Below are 25,073 nucleotides of genomic sequence, written 5' to 3'. Positions count from 1 at the left end.
ATGAATGACTCAAGGAACTCAGGAAAGTGCTACAGTAGTCCCCCTTATCCATGGGGGATACTTTTCAAGACCCCCAGGGGAAGCCTGAAACCACAAATAGTACTTAACCCTATATATACTGTGTTTTTCCTATACACACATACCTATGATAAGATTTGATTTATAAATTAGGCACAGTAAGAAATGAGCAACAACAATAATGAAGTAGAACAATTATTACCATATATTGTAAAAAAGTTATATACATGTGGTTTTTTTCTCAAAATATGTTATTGTACTATACTCACCACTCTTCTTGTGATCATGTGATATGAAAACATGTCTATGTGATGAGATGGAGTGGGGTGAAGGACATAGGCATTGTGATATAGCATTAGGCTACTACCATCCTGATCATTCATCAGAAGGAAGACCATCTGCTTTCAGACTGTGGTTACCACCAGAGATGACAACAGGTATCTGAAGCCGCAAAAAGTAAAATCACAGATAAGGGGGGGAACTATTGTTTACTTACCAATACAGTTTTATTATAAAGGATGTAACTCAGATACAGCAAAATGAAATAGATGCATAGGGCAAGGAGTGGGGAGTGGTACACAGAGCTTCTATGTCCTCTCCAGGCTTGCCACCCTCTCAGCACAACGATGTGTTTACCGACCTGCAAGATCGCCAAAACTTGTTGTTCTAGAGATTTTACTGAAGTTTAATGATGAGGCATGATTGATTAAATCATTGGGCATTAATGACTGAACTCAAATCTCCAGCCCCTCTCCTCTGACCAGGGTTGGGGCTGCAGCAGAAATCTCCAACCTTCTAATCATGTAATTGATTTCTCTGGTAAACAGCCCCCATCCTGGAGCTATCTAAAGGCCAAGAATCATCTCATTAGAATAAATTCAGGTATAGTGGAAAGGGGTTTGTTATGAATGACAAAAGACACTAAATACTATCAGGAAATTTTTAGAGTTTTAGGAGCACTGTGCCAGGAACCAGAAACAAAGGCCAAATACATATACTTTTATTTATTATAGCACACATTGGTTGTTAGAAGGATTTTCAAAGAATTTTCCATAGCTCAGCAAGGTGCAGGAGCAGCAGAATGGATCGTCTCAGGCCTACAGGGTGTTTGGAAGGAGCAAGGCAGAGCTGCTCCTGTGAAACTGAGGGGACGAGGGACTTCACAGCAGAGATTAGCTTGAATGGATGGCTGTCAGAGACTAGATTCCTCTTCCCTAATGTCATGGCACTCAATAAGTTTCCAGGATCCTAGATAAAACCCCAGGAAGAAAAGGAGGGGTGAGTACTGACTCAAATATTGTTTTCAATTCCTGGTTGAATGAAGAGTCAAATTATTGATTAAGGTGTTATATATATATAAAAAGTAAGAGTTTTTGCGTACCTGAGTTTGTAGATTGGGATTAAGAGTCACTTATGGTTTGTCTCCCTCCCTATCCCATCTTGTTTCATGGATTCTTCTCCTACCCACTTAAGCCCCCATGTTGCATCACCACTCCCTCATATCAGGGAGATCATATGTAGATTGGGATCTAACCCTGTGACTAAATAGTGAACAAAACTATAGGAGATAGGTAAAATCCTATTTAAATATCAAAAAGAGCTGAGCCTGGCATGCTAGGAAGAATAAGAATTTAGAAATAATTTAATTTAGAAAACAATTTAAGAGATTAATGAATCCAATCATTAAGTGAAACAACCTAGGTGAAGGGCTATAGATTCAGATTTGACAAGAATTAGAGAAGTGCATAAGGGACCCTTGCTGGCTATGGAATCCCTGTTACTGTGAACTCAGATAGGCCTTGGCGTGTTGGGAGAACACAAAGTCCCGAGTTCCAGGCAAATCATGGGTCAAAGTATCTCCAGTGCCCTCCTCCTCAAAAGATAACCCTAAATTGTGTGGTATAGTATAACTGTCTGCTCTATATGTCCATTTTAATTCCAGCAAGATTTAGAATTGAGATTAAAGATAATGGGATAAATGATGATGACTGATTAATTCATACCCTTTGTATTTATATATCTGTGGTAAGTAGAGGAATAATAGGGGTATGCTTACTATTTGGAATACTTGTTATGTTTTAGAGAATTTAGTATATTAATGAATCAAACAATTGTGGTTTCAATTTATACTATGTAATTGAACAGTTGATTAGACTTGTGATTTTTAAGTTCAGTTAATAAGAAAATTTTATTAAAGACAGCACTGGAATGTTTAAGAGAACCTCATATTCACCATATCTATGTGTTTAATATATTACAGTTACTTAAGGTATCTTTGTTAGGCACTGAATGTCTTCAAGTAAAAACAATTACATTAAATTTATAAATGTAATTTAGATGTTTGAGAAACTTAAATTAAGTTTGTAACTGGGCTTACATATTAATCAAGTCCCTCTTAAACGCAAATGTTAATAATATATAACCTTGTCAAATCACTAAGTTGTACACCTAAAACTAATGTAATACTCACTGTGTATTGGCTATTAAATTTTTTTTAATAAAGGGGAATATTAAAAGTCTTATTTACTTATAAATAGAATGATGTCGTTTTAATTTGGAATTTAAAAGCTTATAGATGAATAGATTTTTGATCTTATAATCTTAAGGAGAATATTAATTTTTAAAACCAAACTAATCAGGGCACCTGGGTGGCTCAGTGGGTTAGAGCCTCTGCCTTTGACTTGGGTCATGATCCCAGGGTCCTAGAATCTAGCCCTGCCTCGGGCTCTCTGCTCGGCAGGGAGCCTGCTTCCTCCTCTGTCTCTGCCTGGCTCTCTGACTACTTGTGATCTCTGTCTGTCAAATAAATCAATAAAATATTAAAAAAAAACTAATCATATATAATCTTTTCGGGACATAACTGCCATTGACACCAAAAAACTCATACTGACAGTACCCACTCTAGTGTCTTGAAAGAGAAAGAATATGGTGTCATGGAAGAGACTAACAGAAAAAAAAAAAATCCTAGATAGTATTTTATTTTATTTTTAAAGATTTTATTTTTAAGAAATCTCTACACCCAACATCGGGCTTCAACTCACAACCCTGAGATCAACAGTCACAGGCTCCACTGACTGAGCCAACCAGGAGCCCCTGCATTCATTTTAACTTACATGTAAGAACAGACAACAGTAAACTACAAAGCCTTCTTTTGTGAAAATAAAATTATTCATATTTTTAATAAATAGTCTTTGTCTAGAAGAAAAAGGAGACTAATTAAAGGGACTTAATTTAGATTAGGGCTTCAAGGAAGGCTTCCCTTAGAAAGTGTCTCAAGAGCAGAGACTTCAGAAAAAGGAATTGCCATGGGAAGATCAAGGAGAGGAGAGTTCCAGGCGGGGCCCTGGGAAAGGCCTGATGTGCTGGAACAGAATAGACGGAGCTGGATTGAGAGGGGCCTTAGGTCAGATCCTATAGCTCCTCAGAGGCCACGTTACACCATCTATTACACAAATACAAGTATTACACAATCCCAGAAGATAAGAAAACCCACCAAGGATTTTAAGCGGAGACCAGAGGTGCTAAGTAAAGCTGAGTATATAGCCTGGGGGCTACAGAACTTCACGGAACACAGCTGGCAGAGTCCCTGGTTTGGCACAATACTGCCTCCCTGCAGGTGACATAATCAAATAAGGCATTTTAAAAGATCACTCTGGGTGCTGTCTGGAGAATTTTATGGCCAGAGTCGGGGGAGGGGTCATCTAAATGGCTAATGCAGTCTTCAATCAAATGGCCTGCATAGGACTTGTGATAGAGAAAAGTGAACAGACCATATTTGCAGTTTCCACAATCAGCATTAGATGTCCAGGCAGATTCCTGAATTTGAGAGTAGCCTGATTTAAATGGTGCTTGAGAAAAATTAATCTCCAGACAGTGGTGTGCTGGAATGGACCTGTAGCGGCTTGCACTGGCTCGTGAAAGCTGAATGTTTGCACCTCTCTCCAACTCTTCATTCAATGGCATTAAGTTGGTAGCTTGAAATCTGCCTTGGTGGGAGTGTTTACACCATGGAAATTGGCAAGTGCTACAAACAGAGCTTCTTTCCCCAAAGAGCCAGTTGTGATATATTTACTAGAACACCACTGCTTCCAGCTTTTTAAAAATATTTCAACACTAAAGAATCACTACATAAAATATGGTAAGAAGTGGTGGAACATTCATAAGGCTGCCGTAGTTAAAATACATGAGATAGTTATGAGGGACACTGGGAGAAAAAAATCTCTAAAACTTGGTGGTTTCTTAATGGCAGCAATAGGGAAAGAGAAGCAGATTGTATTTTCTCCCCTGGAGAAAGGAGTCATTTCCAAGCATATCTCTTTGGAGAAGATTACAAAGAGAATATTTCAAAATTTGGTTCCCTGACATGTGTATTTTAAATTTTCCTGCTTCTGCTGTCAAGGATTTCAAGTGTCTCTTTAAAATTTCACCTTATTGTAGCTCAGAATTCTGAATTCTATCACCATTTACTGGTATAGTTAAATGAATGGAATAATAATTAAATCCCAAACTTTCAGTCATTGAGCATAACTGTCTTGCTAAAACAAAAGCTCTGTAGAGATCTAGAGAACATTCTTTAAAACTCAAAAATGTCCTCCAGTTTGTGAATGTTGCAGAATCAAGGAAGCCTGTGTAAAGACTGACCCAGGCCTTAAAAAGATATGTGGAAAGTTCATATAAGGGTTTTAAAAAGGCATCAGGAAAAGAAGTGGAAGAAGATACTAAGATACTAAGAGACTGCTCCAAACATTTTTTTCCATGAAAATAAGTGTTCTGTAGAATTTATAACCTATGTCCTAAGAATAATACTGAACACCCTTCATTGTCAGCTTGTACATCTAATAGTTCAGAAACACTAAATGTGTTAACCCTTAATCAATATAAAAAAGTGAAACATAAAAAATGATTTCATTTTCTCATTTTTCACTAAGCCTCTGTTGAAGGCATACTAAGTGACAAGTATTTCCTTAGATCTTGGAGATATAAATAAGTAAGACTGTCTTGGTTTTGTGCTTAATAACCAAGGAAGACAGAGTCATGAACAGATAAGAGTACAATGTGGACAATGCAGGAGTTCAGTATTTAGAAGGTATTATGGAAGCCCAAGAAGGGGCATAGGACTCAGATTTGAGTGAGGCAGTCTCCTGGAGAAGGTGACACTGAACTTAATCTTAAAGGGTAGGGGGAAACCAGATGAAGTATGCATATGGAATGGGGGAGTTTCAGGCAGAGGAGAGAGCATGATAAAAACCAGAGAAATGAGAAATAGCAAAGCAATCTTCAGATCCTTACTGGAAAGGCAGAAGGGAATAAGGAGAAGAGGCTGGAGACCTCCAGGTTCTCAATGGCATACCAAAGAGAAGGCAACTAGAATGGTCCATCCTGGGGCACCTGGGTGGCTCAGTGGGTTAAGCCTCTGCCTTCGGCTCAGGTCGTGATCCCAGGGTGCTGGGATCGAGCCCCGCATCGGGCTCTCTGCTCAGGAGGGAGCCTGCTTCCTCCTCTCTCTCTGCCTACTTGTGATCTCTCTCTCTCTCTGTCAAATAAATAAATAAAATATTAAAAAAAAAAAAAAGAATGGTCCATCCTGGGTGGACCAAAAGACAAAAATGGGGTGATTTGTCTATGGAATATTTGAAAACAATACTAAGAATGACTACATCACCAACAATTCTAAACAAGATAAAATAGCCTGTCCAGTGGCCACTCCCCTGGGTAGACCACTGCATGTTCTTCCTCAAGTTATAGAGCAAAGAAATTACATGGTCAGATTCCTGAGCTGTGCAGGTACAGAAACTCCAGGTGCAGTTATATCTAAGTAAGAAATCCTTTCTTTGCATCCCCATTCCCTGTCTCCAACAAATAGTTCCATTGAACACCCTCAGAGCACTAAGCACTTTTCCTTAATAACCTCATCGTTTAAAATCATATCCAAGTGAGAGAGGGCGGGGAGAGAGAGAGAGAATATGCAGGACAAAGACAGAAAGAAGTTGAGTTTTTATTGGCTTGTGGAAGATCAAGAAGAGATATATAAAAACTGGACATTGATTTTGGGCTGGAACTGTACATTCAGGAGTCAGCATAGAAGTAGGAGTTAAATCTCTGGGAGTGGAAGAGGAACCTGGAAAAACAGGGAGATGGTGGGCCAATGATGGAATGCTAGGAAGCTGAGTATTTAATGGACAGAAGACAGAATAAACGTCTAAGAAAGAGACACTGAAGGGATGCTCAGAAGCTTAAGACAAATCTAGAAAGCACAAATTGTGACAAGACTTCCCAGGGCCAAGGAGCAGGGGAGAATTGGAGATAATGCAAAAGAGATAAATATTGATAAGTGTCCTTGAGAAAGAAGTCAGAAAGACTCATGGCATGTGCTGGGAGGTTGCTAGGGAGTATAAGATGTAACGGCAGAAACCCTAGAAAGAATTGAGAGTGACAGACTCTCATTTGGTAACTTAAGTGGATTTATGGGCCCCTACCCCAGTCCCATATTAAGCTCTGAATGTGACAAGACCCCAGAGTTTACCCACAGCCCAATGTGGTAAGGAGTAAAGTAAAAATGGCCCAGTGTGGTTCAGGGAATAAAGCAGAGCCAGTGAGTGTCCTCTTTGCCTCAAAAAGAGCATGTCCCTAGCAAAGAGATTCACCAGACCAGAAAAGACATGGGTGGACAGATGACCAAAGAGAAGATGGGATGATGCCCATCTCAAAGATGCCACTGTCCTAAGAACAGGTGGCCCAGGTGGGCCTCCTATATGATCACACTAATTAAGCCTGTGATTACCCCCTACCTCCACTTAAATGTTACCACAGAAAACTTGCAACATCCGCCACTGGTAGCATAATTACAAAAAAATAAAAATTAAGCTCAGATAAAGAAAAATAAAGTCACATTTCTTGCATACTTCAGTTTGTGAACTGGAGTCTGTATGTTTATTATAGAAGATAATAAACTATAAATCCTAGACTCATTGGGTCTTTTCTCTTAATGGACATTGCATTAAAAAAAGTATAGTCTAGGGGCACCTGCGTGGCTCAGTGGGTTAAAGCCTCTGCCTTCGGCTCAGGTCATGATCCCAGGGTCCTGGGATCAAGCCCCACATCAGGCTCTCTGCTCAGCGGGGAGCCTGCTTCCCTTCCTCTCCCTGCCTGCCTCTCTGTCTACTTGTAATCTCTGTCTGTCAAATAAGTAAATAAATAAATCTAATAAAAAAAAAGGTATAGTCTAAACAGCTAAGAATGATTAAAAAATGAAATGAAATTCTGAGTTTTAATTGCCATTGCTCAAAAATCTTTACAGAGGATCGCCCCCCCTTTTGATGTTTTGTTGTTGTTATTCTTCTAGAGTTTTCATTTTTAAACAAGCTCTAGGCTCAATGTCTTGAACTCATGATGCCCCCAAAATCAAGAGTCATGTGCTCTATCAACTGAGCCACCAGGCATCCTCAGAGGATCTCATTTCTGACCCCCAGGTGCATTCTTCCTATGTCCTTTTTCTTGCTTCCACATTTCTCCCACAACCTGTATTGCTTTGGATTCTCTCATTCATAACTCTACCTCCCCAAAACTTTTTCTCCTACAGTTCACACTGACAAGTCTGATTTCTAAATTCCCTAATCTTTGTATCCTAATTCTTTACTCAGTTTAAGTTCCCTTTCCTTCTTCCCCTTCTCCTCTCCCTCCTACTCTTTCTTCCTTCCTCCTTCCCAAGATAGGGAGAGATTATGACTCTAACCAGGCAAAGACCATATCCTTTTTATAAAAGACTAGTGGGGAAAAAAAACTAGAAACACTGGGTAATTTTTAAACCACATCTCTTAAGAGAAGGTGGATAAACAAAAAGATGAAAATGTGAAATACTTGAAATTCTACTACTCTAAATAATGTCTATACTAAATGATGCAAATATTCTACTATACTTTGAATTTTTCCTATGCACTTATAACACACATACACTTAAGCTACACAAAAACACAAGAGCCTCATAATAGCTCTTGTAGCCCCCTTTAACTTAATTATATTGTGAATATTTTCTTCTCTTAACCATTATATGTACTTTACTGTTAAAAACTGTATGGCATCCCACTGTTTGAATATACTATAATTGATGAACTTGGTGTCCCACTGTTAAGACACTTATTTCCCATAATACAATTGTGAACACTATTGCTGTCCTTTGTTTGTGCAATTATTTTCAAAGGATTAATTACTAGGTGTGATAATTCTAGTCAAAGAGTACACATATTTATAATCATTTTCTCGGCTGCTGGAACAGAGTGTCACAAGCCAAGAGGCTTAAACAATAGAATTTTATTGTTTCATAGTTCTAGAGGCTAGAAACTGAAGAACAAGCTGTCAGAAGGTTGATTTCTTCTGCAGGCTGTGTGTAAGAATCTGTTCCATGACTCTATCCTGGTTTCTGGTGGTTTGCTGGGAATCTTTGGCTTCTATTGCTTTGTCCCAATCTGTCTTTATCTTCACATGACATTCTCCCTATTTGCCTTTCTATGTCAAAAATTTCCCTTTTTATAAGGACACCAGCCATATTGTATTAGGAGGTCACTCTACTCCAGTATAACCTCATTTACAATAACCCTATCTTTAAAAAAAATGATATTCTTAAGTGTTAAATGTTAGGACTCCAACATATGAATTTTAGGAAGACAAAATTCAACCCATGACATATATTTAAGACCCCTAATATACACTGCCAAATTTTTAGAGCACATCTTTGAGAAATGTAAATGAGGTAGCAATGATGGAACCTGGTATGATTGATTATAGTTGGGGAAGGGTCAAAGGAAAGGAGTAGCACTGGGAGATTTCTAAATATTGGCCATAGGCTACTGAATAAAATGTAGTAGAAGTATACAAGGAGAAGAAATTTGGTAGTTCAGTTTTAGACATACTGAGTCTGAGGCATTATTTAAAAAGGCAAGTGGAAATGTCTAATCAGTAGCTATATATGTGGGTCTGGTGTTTAGGAAAGACACAATCTGTGAATCATCACTATTTAGTGGAAGTTGAAAGTCATGGGGATGGATGAAATCACTCACTAAGGTCACCCAGTAACATGAGATAAAAAGAGGACCAAAGACAGAATCCTAGGAACTCCAATACTTAAAATGTTTGAAAGGCGAGAAACTTAGAAATGTGATTGGGAAGAAAGGTTTCAAGGATGAGGACATAAACTAATATTTGAAGGATGAATAAGACTTGAAGGGAAACAAGGAAGCATTCCAAGCTGAGGGAATGGTTTGAACAAAGGGCTAGAGAATGGGAATGTGCACAGAATAGCCTAGAAACATTGAGTAACCTGACATGACTGAGACAATAGTACAAGGGGGCAGGGAGTGATAGAAATGAGATGGAAGATACATCAGGGCCAGAAGTGAGAGGTCTCTTGTGCCTGTTATGGGCCTGTTAGTGCTCAGATCCATTCCCCGTCCCTCTGCTTACCTCTGTATCACAGGGTGCTGACTTTCATAGCCCACATTTCTCGGGTTGCCTTACCCACGAGCTTCTGGTTAGGTTTGGCCAATAGAGGTAACAGATGGCAGAACGAGAGGGAGAAGGCAGAGTATTTCTCCTTAACTCTCTGCTTTGGGCAGCAGCTCTGGCAGTGACCACAGTCCAGCTCTTGCTGTTCATACCCTACCATGGCTCCAGCATTTTGGGGCAACTCTGACTGCATAGTTAGGCTCCAGTGCTGCTGGAGGCTCTTCCTCTAACCTCCATATCCTGCCATATACCCTGGTTCCTAGGCTCTAATGACACTCTCTCTCCTTTGGTCTTCTTCCCTAGGGAAGACTACAGCTCCCTGCAGTTGTTGATTTTGGAGATGCCTCACCTCATTTTCAGCTCTGCCTGTGCTCTAAACTTGTTCTCCATATTAAATATTAAATTCTTTCTGTTGCTTCCAGGTTTTTGTTTTTGTTTTTGTTTTTTTTTGCTCCTATGAATAACGTTGCAATGAACTTGTTCATGTCTCCTGGTCCATCTGTCCAGTACTCTCTCTCTCCAGGGTATATACCTTGGAGTAGCATTGCTAGATTGCCTACCTTCAGACTTGTTTTACACGAAAGAGAAACAATACCATGTAAAAATGGATTCCTACTTAATACCATAGTCAAAATTTAATTTCCATGGATCAAATATAAAAGGTAAATTTAAAAGCTTCAAAAGAAAATAGGGAATATATTTATGACCTGTGCTAAGGAAAAATTTCTTATACAAGATACAAAGAGAGCAACCCATAATGGAAAAGGTAAAACACTGAACATGCTCAGAATTAAGAACTCCTGTTCAACAAGACATGATAAAGTGAATGAAAAGGAAAAGCATAACTGGAAGAAGATAGTTCACAACACATACAATGCACAACATATTAGTATCCATAATCTACAACTCCGATAAACCAATAAGGAAAATACAAACCACCATATAGAAAATAGGCAAAATGATTCTTCACAGAAGCAGAAATCAAAATGTCAATAATGGGGGGGGAGCTTAATCCCATCTGTAATCAGGGAAGTGCAGATTAAAACCATGACGAGAAACCACTCAACTCACTAGACTGGCACAAATGGGACATACCAAGGTTTTTAGGACAGGGTGAACTCATATTCTCTCCATGGAAATAAAGGTTGGTACAACTTTGGAAAGCAATGTGGCATCACCCAGTAAAGTCAAACAAGCACAGATCATATACCAAGCAATTCTTTCCCTAAGTATCAATTTAAAATATCTGGCTACATGTAAAGCAAAAGACACCATAAGAAACTCCAATGTATAATAGCCCATAATAGTTCCCAATATGCAAAGACTTTGGAAAGATTTAAATTTCTATAGACAATAAAATAAACAATAAAATTGAGATCTATCAATGTCATGGATTTTTTTATACAGCTGTGAAAATTAATACAAGTACACCCATAAAATGGCTGAACCCTGAAAGAGTAAAGGTCATCAGAGAATGCCATATACGATTTAACTGATGTAGCTGAATAGACAAAACTGAATAATAGTTTAGAAGTACATACATACGTGGCATGCTCTAAAGCAAAGAAGGGCATGCTTAACACCAAATTCAGGAGGATGGTTATCTCTCAGTGGAGATGGGGCATGTGATTATGAACTATGGTAAGTTTCTGAAGGAAAGGATTGTGTTTCTCTGGAGCTCATAATCACCTAGTCTCTGAGTTCACAAAAGCCTACATGAGGAACAGGGATTTGAGCTAAGAGCTGAAGAATGAAAGTCAATTAGGACAACGCTTCTCACAGATCTCCACCAGTAACTGTGAGATATAATGGTATTTCTAGTCATAGTCAGATTTTCATTAAAAATACAGTTTTATGCAAATAAAAACAAAAGACTGCCCATCAGAGTTCCTCCCCTTATGGAGAAAAGACATCAGTAGTTTTAGAAGCTTAGCCTTATTCACAAAGAATTTGGGGGTTTTCAATCTTTTTTACTGTAAACCCGGCTTGACAACAAGATTATCAATACAAAAACTGGTGGCCACTAATTAATACCTGGAAATATCCAACTCTTTACTTGGGGCTAAAAGAGAGACTTTGAAGAGATTATCGAAGCATTTGGAACAAGTTAAGCGGATGGTTGATATTATAAGAGAGACTTAATCTTTTAAAAATGCATTAGAACAAGGTACTTGGAAGGCTCAGTTGGTTAAGAATCTGACTCTTGATCTCAGCTCAGGTCTTGATCCCAGGGTGGTGAGCTCAATGCCCTCCCCATCACCCCCAGTCCCCCTACTCCCCCCCGGTTGAGCTCCACACTGGGCATGGAGCCTACTTTAAAAAAAAAAATGCATCAGAACGAATCCAGTTTCAAGTAGCTGCAACCAAAACAATATTAAAAATACAACAGCTAATGAACAACTCAAAGTGGCAATAAAGCATGATTTGGATGAAAATGCATACCTGCAGGAAAGCATAAATCTGCTTCCCTAAGAAGCTAAAGGATGGAAAGAAAGAGTTAAAAATACTTGCAAAAGATGGGAGATTGGGTTGCTGTTCTTATGAATAAGATCTTGGAACTGGATATAATGAATGCATCAGACAATGGAGAGTTCATAGGATATTAACAAATTTTTTTAACTGAGGTAAAATTCACACAAAATTCACCAATTTAAAGTTTACAATTTACAACACTACAACTTACAATGTTTTACTAAACTCACAATGTGTGTAATCATCCCAACTCTCTAATTTCAGAACACTTTCATCACCTCAAAAAGAAACCCCATGCTCAATAAGTACTCGACTGCTTCCCCAGTCTTGCCCCCCCCACCACCACCTGGCAGCTACTAATCTGCTTTCTATCTCTATGGATTTGCCTACTCTGGACATTTCATATAAATGGAATCGTACAATATGTGGCCTTTTGTATTTGGCCCCTTTTAGTTAACCTAATGCATTCAAGGTTTATCTATGTATCAGTCCCGTTTCTTTTTATGACCAAATACTATTTCAATGCATGGATCTACCACAGATTACTCATTCACCCATTGATGGACATTTAGGTTGTTTCCACTTTTTGACTATGATGAATAATGCTATGAATATTCACATATACATTTTTGTTTCAAAATGTGTTTTTAATTTTCTTGGGTATACATCTTAAGAGTGTAATCACTGGATCATATGGTAACTCTACGTTTAGCATTTTTAGGAAGTGCCAGATTTTTTCCCTAGCTGCAACATTTTTCATTCTGACCAATAGTTTACAAGGGTCCATTTCCTCCACATCCTTGCCAACATTAATCTTTTTTTTTTTTAAAGATTTTATTTATTTATTTGACACAGAGAGAGAGATCACAAGTAGGCAGAGAGGCAGGCAAAGAGGCAGGCAGAGAGAGAGGAGGAAGCAGACTCCCCACTGAGCAGAGAGCCCGACTTGGGGCTCAATCCCAGGACCCTGAGATCATGACCTAAGCTGAAGGCAGAGGCTTTAACTCACTGAGCCACCCAGGCGCCCCTATCTTTTTTTTTTAATAGCCATCATAACAGGCGTGAAGTTTCATTATAGGTATGATTTGCATTTCCCTAACAAGTAATGATGTTGAGCATCTTTTTATAAGTTTATTGGTAATCTATATGTCTTCTTTGGAGAAATATTTAGCTCCTTTGATCATTTGTAATTGGGTTTTTGTCTTTATGCTGTTGAGTTGTAAGAGCTCCTTGTATATTCTGGATACTAGACTGTTATGAGATATAGAATTTAAAGGATTTGCAAATACTTTCTCCCATTTTGTAGATTGTCTTTTCACTTTCTTGATACTGTCCTTGATTAAGGTTTTTACTTTTGGTGAAATGAAACTTAACAATATTTCCTTTAGTTGGTTGCACTTTTGGTATCATATTTAAGAAACCACTGCCTAATCTAAGGTCATGAAGATTTATTTATGTTGGCCAACTGGAGTTTTGAATAAACTGGATTTATGTGGCTAAAGTAAATGTGACTTTAAAGACTTAAAGAAAAAAAAGCAACAAAATATACATTAAATTATCCAAAGAAGTAAAAATTGTAAGTGTACTTAGAGATCATATTAAGTAGTCAACAAAAACTCACAAGCTTCACTGCAGTCAGCAAATCCAGTTTTGGAGGGCACCTGGGTCGCTCAGCTGGTTAAGCATCTGCCTTTGGCTCAGGTCATGGTCCCAGGGTACTAGGATCAAGTCCTGTGTCAGGCTCCCTACTCAGCAGGGAGCCTGCTTCTCCCTCTACCTGCCTCTCTCTCTCTCTCTAACAAATTAATATATAAAATCTTAAAAAAGAAAAGAAAATGAGATTCCAGAGCTTCAGCAGAAACTTAGTAATTTCTAAACTGTATCAATAAAGTAAAATGACTATGGAGCACTCCACCTAAAGTGATTTACTTTGGAAAGGAAGAAAAGAATCTGTCCAAAGCAGAGGAAAATATCCTTTATGCATGCGAAGAGGTAGAGACCTACAGAATATAAGTCAAATTCTTTCAGAAAACCAGAAGGAATCATTGAGTCTTTGACTATCAGTTATCATGAGAAAAAAGGCTCATGATATTTGGTGAGGTACCTGTTAGCTAAAAAAAAAATTCAGTAAGAAAATAAAATCCATACTTCAGAGCAATAATGACTTAGGAAGAATTTAAATCTCAACTTTGCAAAAAGTATCTTTATGTCCCTGACGTTCCAAAAGAGGACTTCGGCAGAGGTTCACAGAGGTGCTGGAATTCCCTGGTATGAGGAAGGATGTCCTTAAATCAGGATGGCTCAAAGATCCAGAATCTTGTGCCTGTGTGGATCATATTCCTCAAATCAGGCCAGCTCCATCCTGACACATTTCAGCAAGACAGCAAGACAGAACATAACAGCAAGACAGAAAACTTGTCCTGGTGCTCCTCATGCTGGCCTCATGCTCAAGATCTTCCTTGGACAACTCTAAGAAATATAAAATTTTCAGAAATACAGGCCAATAGAAAGATACCACTTATGATTTTGGCCATTTAAATATGCCAAATTCAATCCTCTCACCTGAATGGAAGGCAGCTGACCCAGTTTCTAAGTCATCCACCTATCAGAGGTCAGGTATCACAGGTGGGTCCCAGTTAACGGTTCCTGACAAGAGACCTCCTATTCATGGTCATTTTTTCTGGAAATCCAGTTTGGGCCTCCCCAAGAATCTTTTCCACAGAGGGATAGTCATAGCCTAGTACATTTCCCACTGGCAACAAGAAACATCTCTAAACAAGTGCTGGATTTGGTTTTTTTGTTTTTTGGGTTTTTTTTTTTTTTTGCCAACACTACATGAAAACAGAAATCATAATTTATCTAGCTTTCTAATATTTCTGAAAATCAGAATCATAGGAAAAATGCACTTTTGATTTCTCCTAAAGTAATTTTTATATTTTCTCTTAGTTTCACTGCTATTAAGTGATCATTCCAGCCTTCAAGTGGAAGATGGAGAGAATTGCCAATCTTAAAATACTGTATTACCGTTGTAGATTATGTAAACATGAATCTTAAAAGGAAATTGCTTCCATTTTATTCTGTTTGTAGGTATGGTTATTACACTATTTTTGTTGTTGTTGTTGTTGACAAGTCCACTAAAATAATCCAGGAACACAGCAAGAATTTTACCTTATACAATAATTTTGAGTATTTTTCTCTTGTAGCTTTATTACCGTTAGTTAAGTGATACACAAGTGCTCAAGTGGAAACACGATAGACTTACAATTCTCAGGACAGTGTTTCACAAATATACAATACATAAATGGGAATTTCATTAGTAAATTGCTTGCATTTTATTCAATTTCTACATAAATTATAGTACTTTTGATGTTGCCACTCAACAAGCCTCGTCTACTGACTCAGAAAAACACAATAATTTTGTCTCCTGAAGTATTTTTCAATTTTCCCTTCTGTAGTCTTTCTGCAGTCATTATGTGATTACACAACTGTGCAAATGGAAGCTCAATAGAACTGTAATTTTTAAGATAGTGTTTATAATTTTATTTAAAAGTGAATGTCATTTTTTCTGTGTCTAGATAGTCTGAAGATAGGATTTCAATTGTTTAACTTAAACTTCCCAGTAATATGGTCATAAAGGTACCATGTCCATATTAGTTCTTTATGAAAGAAATCTGGAAGGAATGGTATCGAACATCAGATCTGCTAACAGCTGATTGTAAATAAAAATCAATACATGTAAAAAGCAATGCCAATGAGATATCTGTGGATGTTAACTGGAGTCCTAAGGTTGCATTCCCCCGTAGAAACTGAATTGAACCAAGGTCAGAAGCAGAGTACCAAGCAACTGATTCTAGTTTTAAACAGACTGCTGCCAATGATTTTCTCAAACCATAGCCAAATGTAGAACATAGTTTGCCCCCTTTTTTTGTTTTGGGACAAAAATAATTTAATCTGAATCCATAATGCTGCTGTGAGATTTAAATGAAGTAACACAAATATGGTGCTTGCAGGAATATCATTATTAGATCTATCATTGTTAGAAATGTTATTATGGGAAAGTAATGAAGAGAAAAAAGCTACAGGTTAGATTCACTATACCAAAAAGAGAATAGTAATCGTGACTCATGTCAAAATTGAAGTTATTAAAATGTAATCAAATTCAGAGGGCACAATTCTAAGAAAAAGTTAATGGAGAGACTCACGTTAATTTAAAATATGAAACATTTCAATATTTGAGAACCACGAATTAATTTGGAATGGCTCAATAATTCTTATAAATGCTAGTAAGTGACAGCATAAAATACATTTGCAGGTGGCAAAATTTAAAATTAATGTAAATCCCAAAAGCTGCGATATGGATGGAGAGAAAGAAAATGAATGATTTGCTTATCGATAAATTGTGACTATCATTAAACGAGAGAATGGAAAAATGAATACTGACTTAGCTAGAATGCTAAGAAGAGAAAAAGAATAATATTGAGAATGGTCAGGAAGAGAACTGACCCCATTAACTGTCAGTGTAGAGGCCACTTCAGGAATGGCTGTTTGGCCTGCAGAGAAGCCTCTTCCCCAAGAACTCTCCCCAGCAGACAGGGGCAGGCTCAGTCAGAACGGGATGCACTTTGAGGAGGTGATCAGTTCAGAGACAGTGTGATCTAAGTTAGGCTACTAAGATCTTATCTCAGGATTTAGGGATTTGGAGCTGAGTGACAGAGAGACTGGGAATCAGAGTGATATTAGTAGTGGTACTCTAGGGATAAATCAGGTATATAGATTTATTGTTAAGGACCTTAAAGTTGCCCTGGCTCTGGGTTCAATAACATTCAATGAATTCCCTATGCCGGGTACTGTGCCCTCCTGACACCTCTCTTCTCTCTCCAGCCCCATCTTTTTAGCCCAAGCTAGCTGATTAAGTTTCTATTATTTAAAATTAGAAAAAAATATTTCTAAACAAATCATTTGAAGTAATATTTATACAGCATCAAAAAATGTACCACTTTTACATTACCAGTGAAATTCTAAATAGTAAATATAGATTCTCTACGAAGTTTATTTCAAAATGAATAATGAAGTTCTGGAAATTCCAAAAAAGATAAATGTGGACAAGAGAGAGGTAATAATAGTTATCAGTAAAAAGAAAGAACATGGTTTTTCCATTTGGCTTTATGAACAATGCACTACATGATCTTTTTTTTTCTCATTTTGTAAGTGGAAGACTGATGGAAACTATTGTTAAAATCTAGTAGAGGGCTATAACTTGTTGTTTGGGAACTATTGAATTAAACCCTAGAGATTCTGAAATACAGAATTTTAAAAAATCTTTTGGTTATTCAATAAGCTCATTTTTATAAACAGGGATTGAGGTCAGGGGAAATTGACTACCTCAAGGTCAGGAGGATAATTTTAGGCAAGGATGCTTCTAGAACCTTGTCTAATGCTCTTTGGACATAAACACATTGCTAAAGAACTGTTTCCTGACAATTAGAACTATAATGAATAAAATAATGGTAGCCTATTCATTACAGATAGCTTATTGGTGATCAAAGCTTGCTTTGTCATGCTGTAAACGTTTAGATTGTAACAGTCTAGACATTTCATTAATATATCTTGAAGAATGGGAGATATTAATTTATCCACTTATGAGTCGCCATGGATATAAAAAACAAATAAATGAAATTCCCCTCATAATGTGAAATGCTGCAACATAATGACAATTTGATGTTCTTGTTTAAGATTTCAAGTTGAATGTTGATTAGTTAGCAATATATCATACTAAAATTTTCATTTCAGAAATAGTTCATTAGTCTAGAATTGGTGGATAGGGACATTTATAATTATTTCTCCCATGATTGAAAAGGTATTATCTCCTATGCATGAGCTTTGGCTATAAACAAGAAGCACAGGTTTTGCTATTAACACTTGGTATAGGAAACTGTCTGCACAACTATGGGGCTGTGTTTAAGTTTTTATACTTCAACTCCTCTTAATATTTTCCCTATAAGATGATGGCAAAGTTAAATGAATCTGGATCATCTGTCACCCTGTAACCTTTATTGACTTTAAAAGTCTCATTCCATTTACTAAATAAAGAAAAATAAAATCAACTTTCGATGATGAATATGTATGATTTTCATAATTGGGAAAAATAAACTTTACTATTAGCACAAGTAGAATCAAATCATGACTTTTTTCTTACAGCTGGTAATTTTTAGACCCCATATTAAATTAAGCCTATCAATTTTAGGTTTAAAATTAAGTTCTAGAGATCAGCTGTACAACTTTATGCCTATAGGTAACAGTACTATAAAGTACACTTGAAATTTTTTTAAGAGGAGAGATCTCATGTTAAGTGTTCTTAATTCAATAAAAAAATTAAATCTATGTCATATACACATTTTGTTTTCAATGAAAATTTTTAAAATCTCCTTTTTCTTAATTATAAAAGTAATACAGAGACTTGCAGGTCACAGACAAGATGGAGCTGTTGCTCTTCTCCCCATTCCTTCTATTAGATACAACTAAAAACTCTGGATGGTATTAGGAAACAAAAACATGAAGACTCTGAAAGATAGAGACAAAGCAGACTGGCTAGTTACCTCAAAAGATGTGGCAGTGAGTTCCCTGGGTGTTCCTTTGGCTTCATATTCCTCAGACTGGGTGCTACAGATGCAGGCAACCTAGAAATGTCAGTAGGCTCCGACAAAAAATGCTCCCCAAAGCCTGCTCTCTCTAGACAAAGGACCGGGAAAGGCACAGCCTAGCAAGGAAAAACAAAAACAAAAAACATTTGTTTAATAACCACTCATGCAGAAAAAAATTAACAGGGGAGGCCTGAGCCATAGAAAATCTTGCTTGAAGATTGGCCTCTAGAAAGTCTAGAAGCATCACTGATTAAACTGTTCCCTACACTGATACTAAACTTTCTCCAAATGATATGGATGTCTCACTATGCCTAGACTATTCATGCAAATGATAATGGTTTATGCTGTACACCTGCTTTCCTTCTGGGGGTCTGGAATTGGTGCTAGGCAGTGGGTATATATATGACACTGCAAAAAAAAAAAAAAACAAAACACACCCTTTGGTACTGAGTCTCTAATAATTTCCTGGAAGACTCGGGGTGCCTGGGTGGCTCAGTTAGTTAAGCATCTGCCTTCGGCTCAGGGTATCACTGGGATGGAGCTCTGTATCAGGCTCCCTAGGGAGCCTGCTTCTCCCTTTCCCTGTGCCTGCCCATTCTGCCTGCTTGTGGTCTCTGTAAAATAAACAAATGAAATCTTAAGAAATAAAAACTTCCTCCCCAAAAATTAAAAATAAAAACCTCCCTGGAATACAATACTCAATACTTGTTGCCACAATTCACTGATGGAAAAATTAAGTGCATCCTGGGCAATTCTATTGGGGGACAACTCTTAGAAATTTGTGCCTGGTTTTGGCTAGAGTTCACTCTATAAAACTTTTCCTTTTGTTGATTGTGCTTTGTAACCTTTTGCTGAAAATGTCATCAGTGAATACAACCGTACATTGAGTCCAGTGAGTACACAAGAGTGTTCGTGGAGACCCCCACCACAGTGCCATACTCCAACCAAGTATCACAGAAAAAGTCATGGTCCCACCCCCACCTCTGTCAGCAATAGCTCATGGAGGAACATAGACTTTCACTCATGTCATACTATAATGAGTTATCCCAACCCCTCTATGAGGATAGTGTCAGAGAAAGCTGAGTAGGAAGCCAGAACTTTTACCATCTTCCAGTGGTAATGAGGTCCTCCCCCACACTACCCATAATGTCAGTGGAGGCCATATAGGGAGTATGATGAGGCATCCTTCAATCTCCCAACTAGGCGGGTGGCGGGTGGAAGCCTGGTGGAGAACCTGAACTCCCACTCCTACACAACAGTAATGAGGTGCCCTTTCCTTCTCACATGGGGGTAACAAAGAAGGCCTAGCAGGGATATGAGTTTGTACCCCAAACAGGAAGTTATAAAGTGGCATCTCTCTAACTTCACTCTGTGGTATCAGAGAAGGCCTATTTAAACAGAAGATTTAAATAAGATCCAGAGTATCATAACATAATATCCAAAATATTCAGTCTACAGCAGAAAGGTACTCGTCATACTAACAACCAGGAAAATCTCAATTTGAATGAGAAAGACAATCAACAGATGTCAGCAGAGATAAGAGATATGCTGGAATTATATGAAAAGGATTTTAAAATAGCCAGCATATGGGGCATCTGGGTGGCTCAGCATATGGTGTCTCAGTGGGCTAAAGCCTCTGCCTTCAGCTCAGGTCATGATCCCAGGGTCCCAGGATCAAGCCCTGCATGGGGCTCTCTGCTCAGCAGGGAGCCTGCTTCTTCCTCTCTCTGTCTCTGCCAGCCTCTCTGTCTACTTGTGATCTCTGTCTGTCAAATAAATAAATAAAATCTTAAAAAAAATGTTTCAATAAATAATTAGGAACATGCTTGAAACAAACAAAAAAGTTTCAGCAAAGAAATGTAAGATAGAAAGAAGAGGCAAATGGAAATTTTAGAACTGAAAAATTACAATATCGTAAAATGAAATTTTAAAAAAATTAAGTGGGTGGGCTCAACAGAAGAATGGCAGATTATAGAAGAATCTCCTGAGCAGAGAGCCTACTTCCTCCTCTCTCTCTCTCTCTGCCTGCCTCTCTGCCTGCTTGTGATCTCTGTCTGTCAAATAAATAAATAAAATCTTTAAAAAAAAAAAAAAAGAAATGACCCAATCTGAACAATAAAGAAAATATATTTTTAAAAAATTAACAGTTCTGGGCCCCTGTGGGCTACTCTAAAAGATCTAATATTTGTTTCAGTAGAGTCCTAGAAGGAGAGGAGAAAGAGGGTGGGCCTGAAAAGGTATTTAAATAATTTCAGAAAAACTTCCCAAATTTAGAAAAAGACATAAGCCAAGATTAAAGAAGCTAAGTGAACTTCAAACAATAAATCTAAATACATCTCCACCAAGACACATCTTAGTCAAACTTCTGAAAACTAAAGACAAAAATAATAATAGCAATAATAACCCTGAAGCAGTGAGAAAGAAACAACAGCTTACAAAGACTAGGAAAGAACAGTTCACATGAGATTTCTCTTCTGAAACTTTGGAGGCCAGAAGAGAGTGGAACATTTTTCAAGTGCCAAAAGAAATATCAACCCAGATTCTGTATCCAGTGAAATTATCCTTTAGTAATAAAGGGGAAGTCAAAACATTCTCAAATGAAGAAAGTCTCAAGGCATTTTTTCACCAGCAGACTTATCCTAATAGAATGGCTAATGTCTATTAGGGAATGATAGAAGGAACTTGAGACATTAGGCAGAAAGAACAATGGAAGGAGTGAAAATATGGGTAACTAAAATAGACTTTTCTTCTCAAATTTTCTAAATTATAATCGATGATTGAAGCCAACATTGTAATATTGTTTGATACGGCTTTCAATGTATGTAGAAGAAATGTTTAAGACAATTATAAACCGTAGAGAGTAAAAAAACATAAATAGAGTTAAGGTTTTTTTTTTTTTAAGATTTTATATATTTATTTCAAAGAGAAAAGGAGAGAAGGAGTGAGAGAGCATGGCAGGGGGAATGACAGAGGGAGAGGGAGTAGCAGGCTCCTCATGAGCAGGAAGCCCAATGCAGGCCCCATCCCAGGACCAATCCCAGGACAGATCCCAGGACTCTGGGATCATGACCTGAGTCAAAGGCAGATGCTTAACCAACTGAGCCATCCAGGCGCTCTGGAGTTAAGGTTTTTATACTTGACTCAAACTAGTAAAACACCATCACCAGTAAACTGTGGTAAGTTAGGTATATGTAATGGAATACCTAGAGCAACCACTAAAAGAATCATACAAAGAGATATACTCAAAAACACTACAGACAAATCAAAGTGGAACTGCAAAATCATGTGGAAATAACCAACAGAAAGATATGAAAAAGAAAACAGAAAAACCAAAAACAGAAGGAACAAATAGAACACAATGAATTGGCAGACTTAAACAATGAATTGGAAGCCTTAACATATCAATTATATTACATACAAACGGTCTATGTTGTTTATAAAAGTCAAAAGCTGAAAAAAAAAATCCAAACAGGTGAATAATTAGACAAACTGTGGTAAATCCATACCAGGAAATGCTACTCAGCCATAAAAGGGAATGGACTTTTGCTACAGACAATAGTTTGAATAATCTCAGGTGTCTTATACTGAGTGAAAAAAAAAAATCTCAAAAGGCATATATGTAGGATTCCAGTTACATAATATTCTGGAAATGACAAAAACGTAAAGATGGGAAAGAGATTAATGACCAAGGATTAGAAATGGTAAGAGGAATGGGGGTGGGGGTTGGTATAAATGGGTAGCACAAGGGTATCGTTGTAGTGATGGAAGAGTTCTGTATGTTGATTGTAGTGGCTTTGTGAATCTATGTCTGATAACATATGATACAGAATTATAAGCATATACTATTGTACCAATGTCCAAGTTTTGATACTAAGTCTATGAGAGACATAATAATTAGAAAAAAATGGTGAAGGGTGCACATGATCTCTCTCTTTGCAACCTCCTATAAATCTATAATTATTTTTAAAAAGTATATACAAACTGTATATACAAATGTATATACATCTAAAGTATAAAAAAGATTTGCAAGGATAGGCATAAAAATTATGTGTTAAGGATATATTTGTATTATTTGAATTTTTAAAAAAAATGCCTTCATGAATTTTTTATATTAAAAAGAAAAAGAATGCAAAATTATTGTAGAAAATCCAAATATAGAAAAACATAAACAAGATGAAAAAACACTTGCTCTGATGCCATCAAGAGATAATTTCAATTCACTCACTAATGAATACTGAATGTATCCTATGGTGCCATGAACTGTTAATATTTTGGTATATATTTCAGAACTTTCAGAACTCCTGTGCATCAGGAGCCATATACATATTATGATCATTCATGGATATGCATTATTATATGCATCATATATAACAAGCTCTCATTACTTGACATTCTATTCATGAACATTCATCCATTGCTTTAACCCACATCATGCTAGACTCTGGGAATATAATGGTGAATTAATCAGACATGGTCTGGTTCCTCACAAAGCTTACAGTACAGTGAGAGACTGCCACTAAAAATAATCTTCTGATAAACATGGAATTACAGATTGTGTCAAGTTTAGACAAAGGTAAACAATGTTTTGAAATGTCCAACTTTGAAAGGAAAGATATCTTGACGGCAAGATACCATCACATGCTTATCATTGATGGAAATGAACCAGTAGAAAGATTAAAAATACAGATGCCAGATTTAAAGAAGGCTGACAAGTAAGGAGCCAGAGCACAAGTATAAGGGCTGGCTTCAGGTATAAGGAAATTGCCATATAAAAAAAGAAGCAAAATAAGCAAAGACAGGTGCAGGATGTAACTTAGTTCATAGATTCAGAGGTCTGAAGTTAAGGCAATTCCTTTTTGAAATCTTCTATTTTCTTTCTTTCTCACTCTCTCTCTCTTTTTTTTTCTTGAGCGGTGAGGGGAAAAGGGAGAAGTAGAGAACCTCAAGCAGACTCCCTGACCCTGAGATCATGACCTGAACCGAAATGAAGAGTCAGACATTTAACTGACTGAGCCACCCAGGTGCCCAGAGACCTTCTATTTTCTTATAAAAAATATAAGACAAGGTCATCTGCCAAGAACAAGGATGTAAACTGGAAGATCTGAGGTTTAAAGAGAGTTGTGGTTTTAAGTTCACAGTTGGGAAAGCAAGCTAAATAGAGAAAGATAGTAAACTTGCCAGGCTGAATTAAGAGCCTGTAGAGTGTGCCCTACGGGGCAGATTCTAATCATTTTCAGCACACTGACTGCAGTCAGAGAAAAGGCAAGGGAACAGGTATCAGGAGAAACTAAGTGCTATAGTAACTAAATAAGAAAGGAAGGAAGGAAGAAAAAAAGAAGAGAGAGAGAGAGAAGAAAGGGAAGGAGGAAGAAAGGATAGATTTCAATAGGGAGGAGAGTGAAAATATCCTGAGAAAGGGGGAAGGAAATAAACGGGTTAGGGGAACGTGGGGATAAAAGTAAGGTGGTGGTGGATTTCTGGTTTGTGTGCAGGAAAAGTCCTTTAGCCTTCGAATCCAAACATGATCAAAGTGATGTCAGCAGTTTATCATCTGGCTTTATGAAATCAGTTCCATATTTCCTCTAGTCTCTTAGAACTAACAACTTAGTGAAACCTAGGGAAGAATTCCTAGGCATCTTTAGTTGTTGCAAAGAATTACGAGTGAGGCACAAGTATATTACTCTCCACACATTAGAAGGAAAGATCTAGTGAGCAACAGGAGGCAGAAATTTAATTATTCTCTTCCTAACAACACTTGTGAGTTGCTCTGAGCATCTTTTTTTTAAAGTTCATTTTGCATTTATTACTAGTTACCAGGAGTCCAGCTCCTTTTTTTTTTTAATTCAACTAGCCAACATACATTACACCACTAGTTTCAGATGTAGAGTTCAATAATTCATCAGTTGCATGTAACACCCAGTGCTCATCACATCACATGCCCTCCTTAATGCCCATCACCCAATTACCCAACCCCCTACCCACCTCCACTCCAGCAGCTCTGTTTCCTCTAGTTAAGTCTCTGTGGTTTGTCTCCCTCTCTGATGACTTCCCATTTCCCACTCCATTCCCCCATGATCCTCTGTGCTGTTTCTTATATTCCACATACGAGTGAAATGATGTAATTGTCTTTCTCTGATGGACTTATTTCCCTCAGCATAATACCCTCCAGTTCCATCCTCAACAATGTAAATTTTAAGTATTCATCCTGTCTGATGGCTGAATAATATTTCATTGTGTGTGTGTGTGTGTGTGTGTGTGTGTAACACATCTTCTTTATCCATTCATCTGTTGATGGACATCTTGGGTCTTTGCATAGTTTGGCTATTGTGGACATTGCTGTTATAAACATTGGGGTGCACATGCCCCTTTGGATCATTACATTTGTATCTTTGGGGTAAATACCTAGTAGTAGAATGGGCCATAGGGTAGCTCTATTTTTAACTT

The 25,073-nt window shown here is 37.5% G+C and overlaps 1 protein-coding gene across 1 annotated transcript in view; it reads right to left on the bottom strand.

Moving 5' to 3' along the window:
• Positions 1-25,073, bottom strand: part of LOC122892483 — a 41,352-nt gene that overhangs the window by 13,938 nt on the left and 2,341 nt on the right. Inside the window, exon 3 of the mRNA XM_044229122.1 lies at positions 18,585-18,745. Coding sequence (XP_044085057.1) covers positions 18,585-18,745 — 161 coding nt within the window. The remainder of the gene's footprint in view (positions 1-18,584; positions 18,746-25,073) is intronic.

This window comes from Neovison vison, chromosome 1, assembly GCF_020171115.1.
Source record: "Neovison vison isolate M4711 chromosome 1, ASM_NN_V1, whole genome shotgun sequence".
NCBI classification, from domain to species: Eukaryota; Metazoa; Chordata; class Mammalia; order Carnivora; family Mustelidae; genus Neogale; species Neogale vison.
Note: the sequence above shows the minus strand (reverse complement) of the source record. Positions and strands in the feature narration are given on the sequence as shown.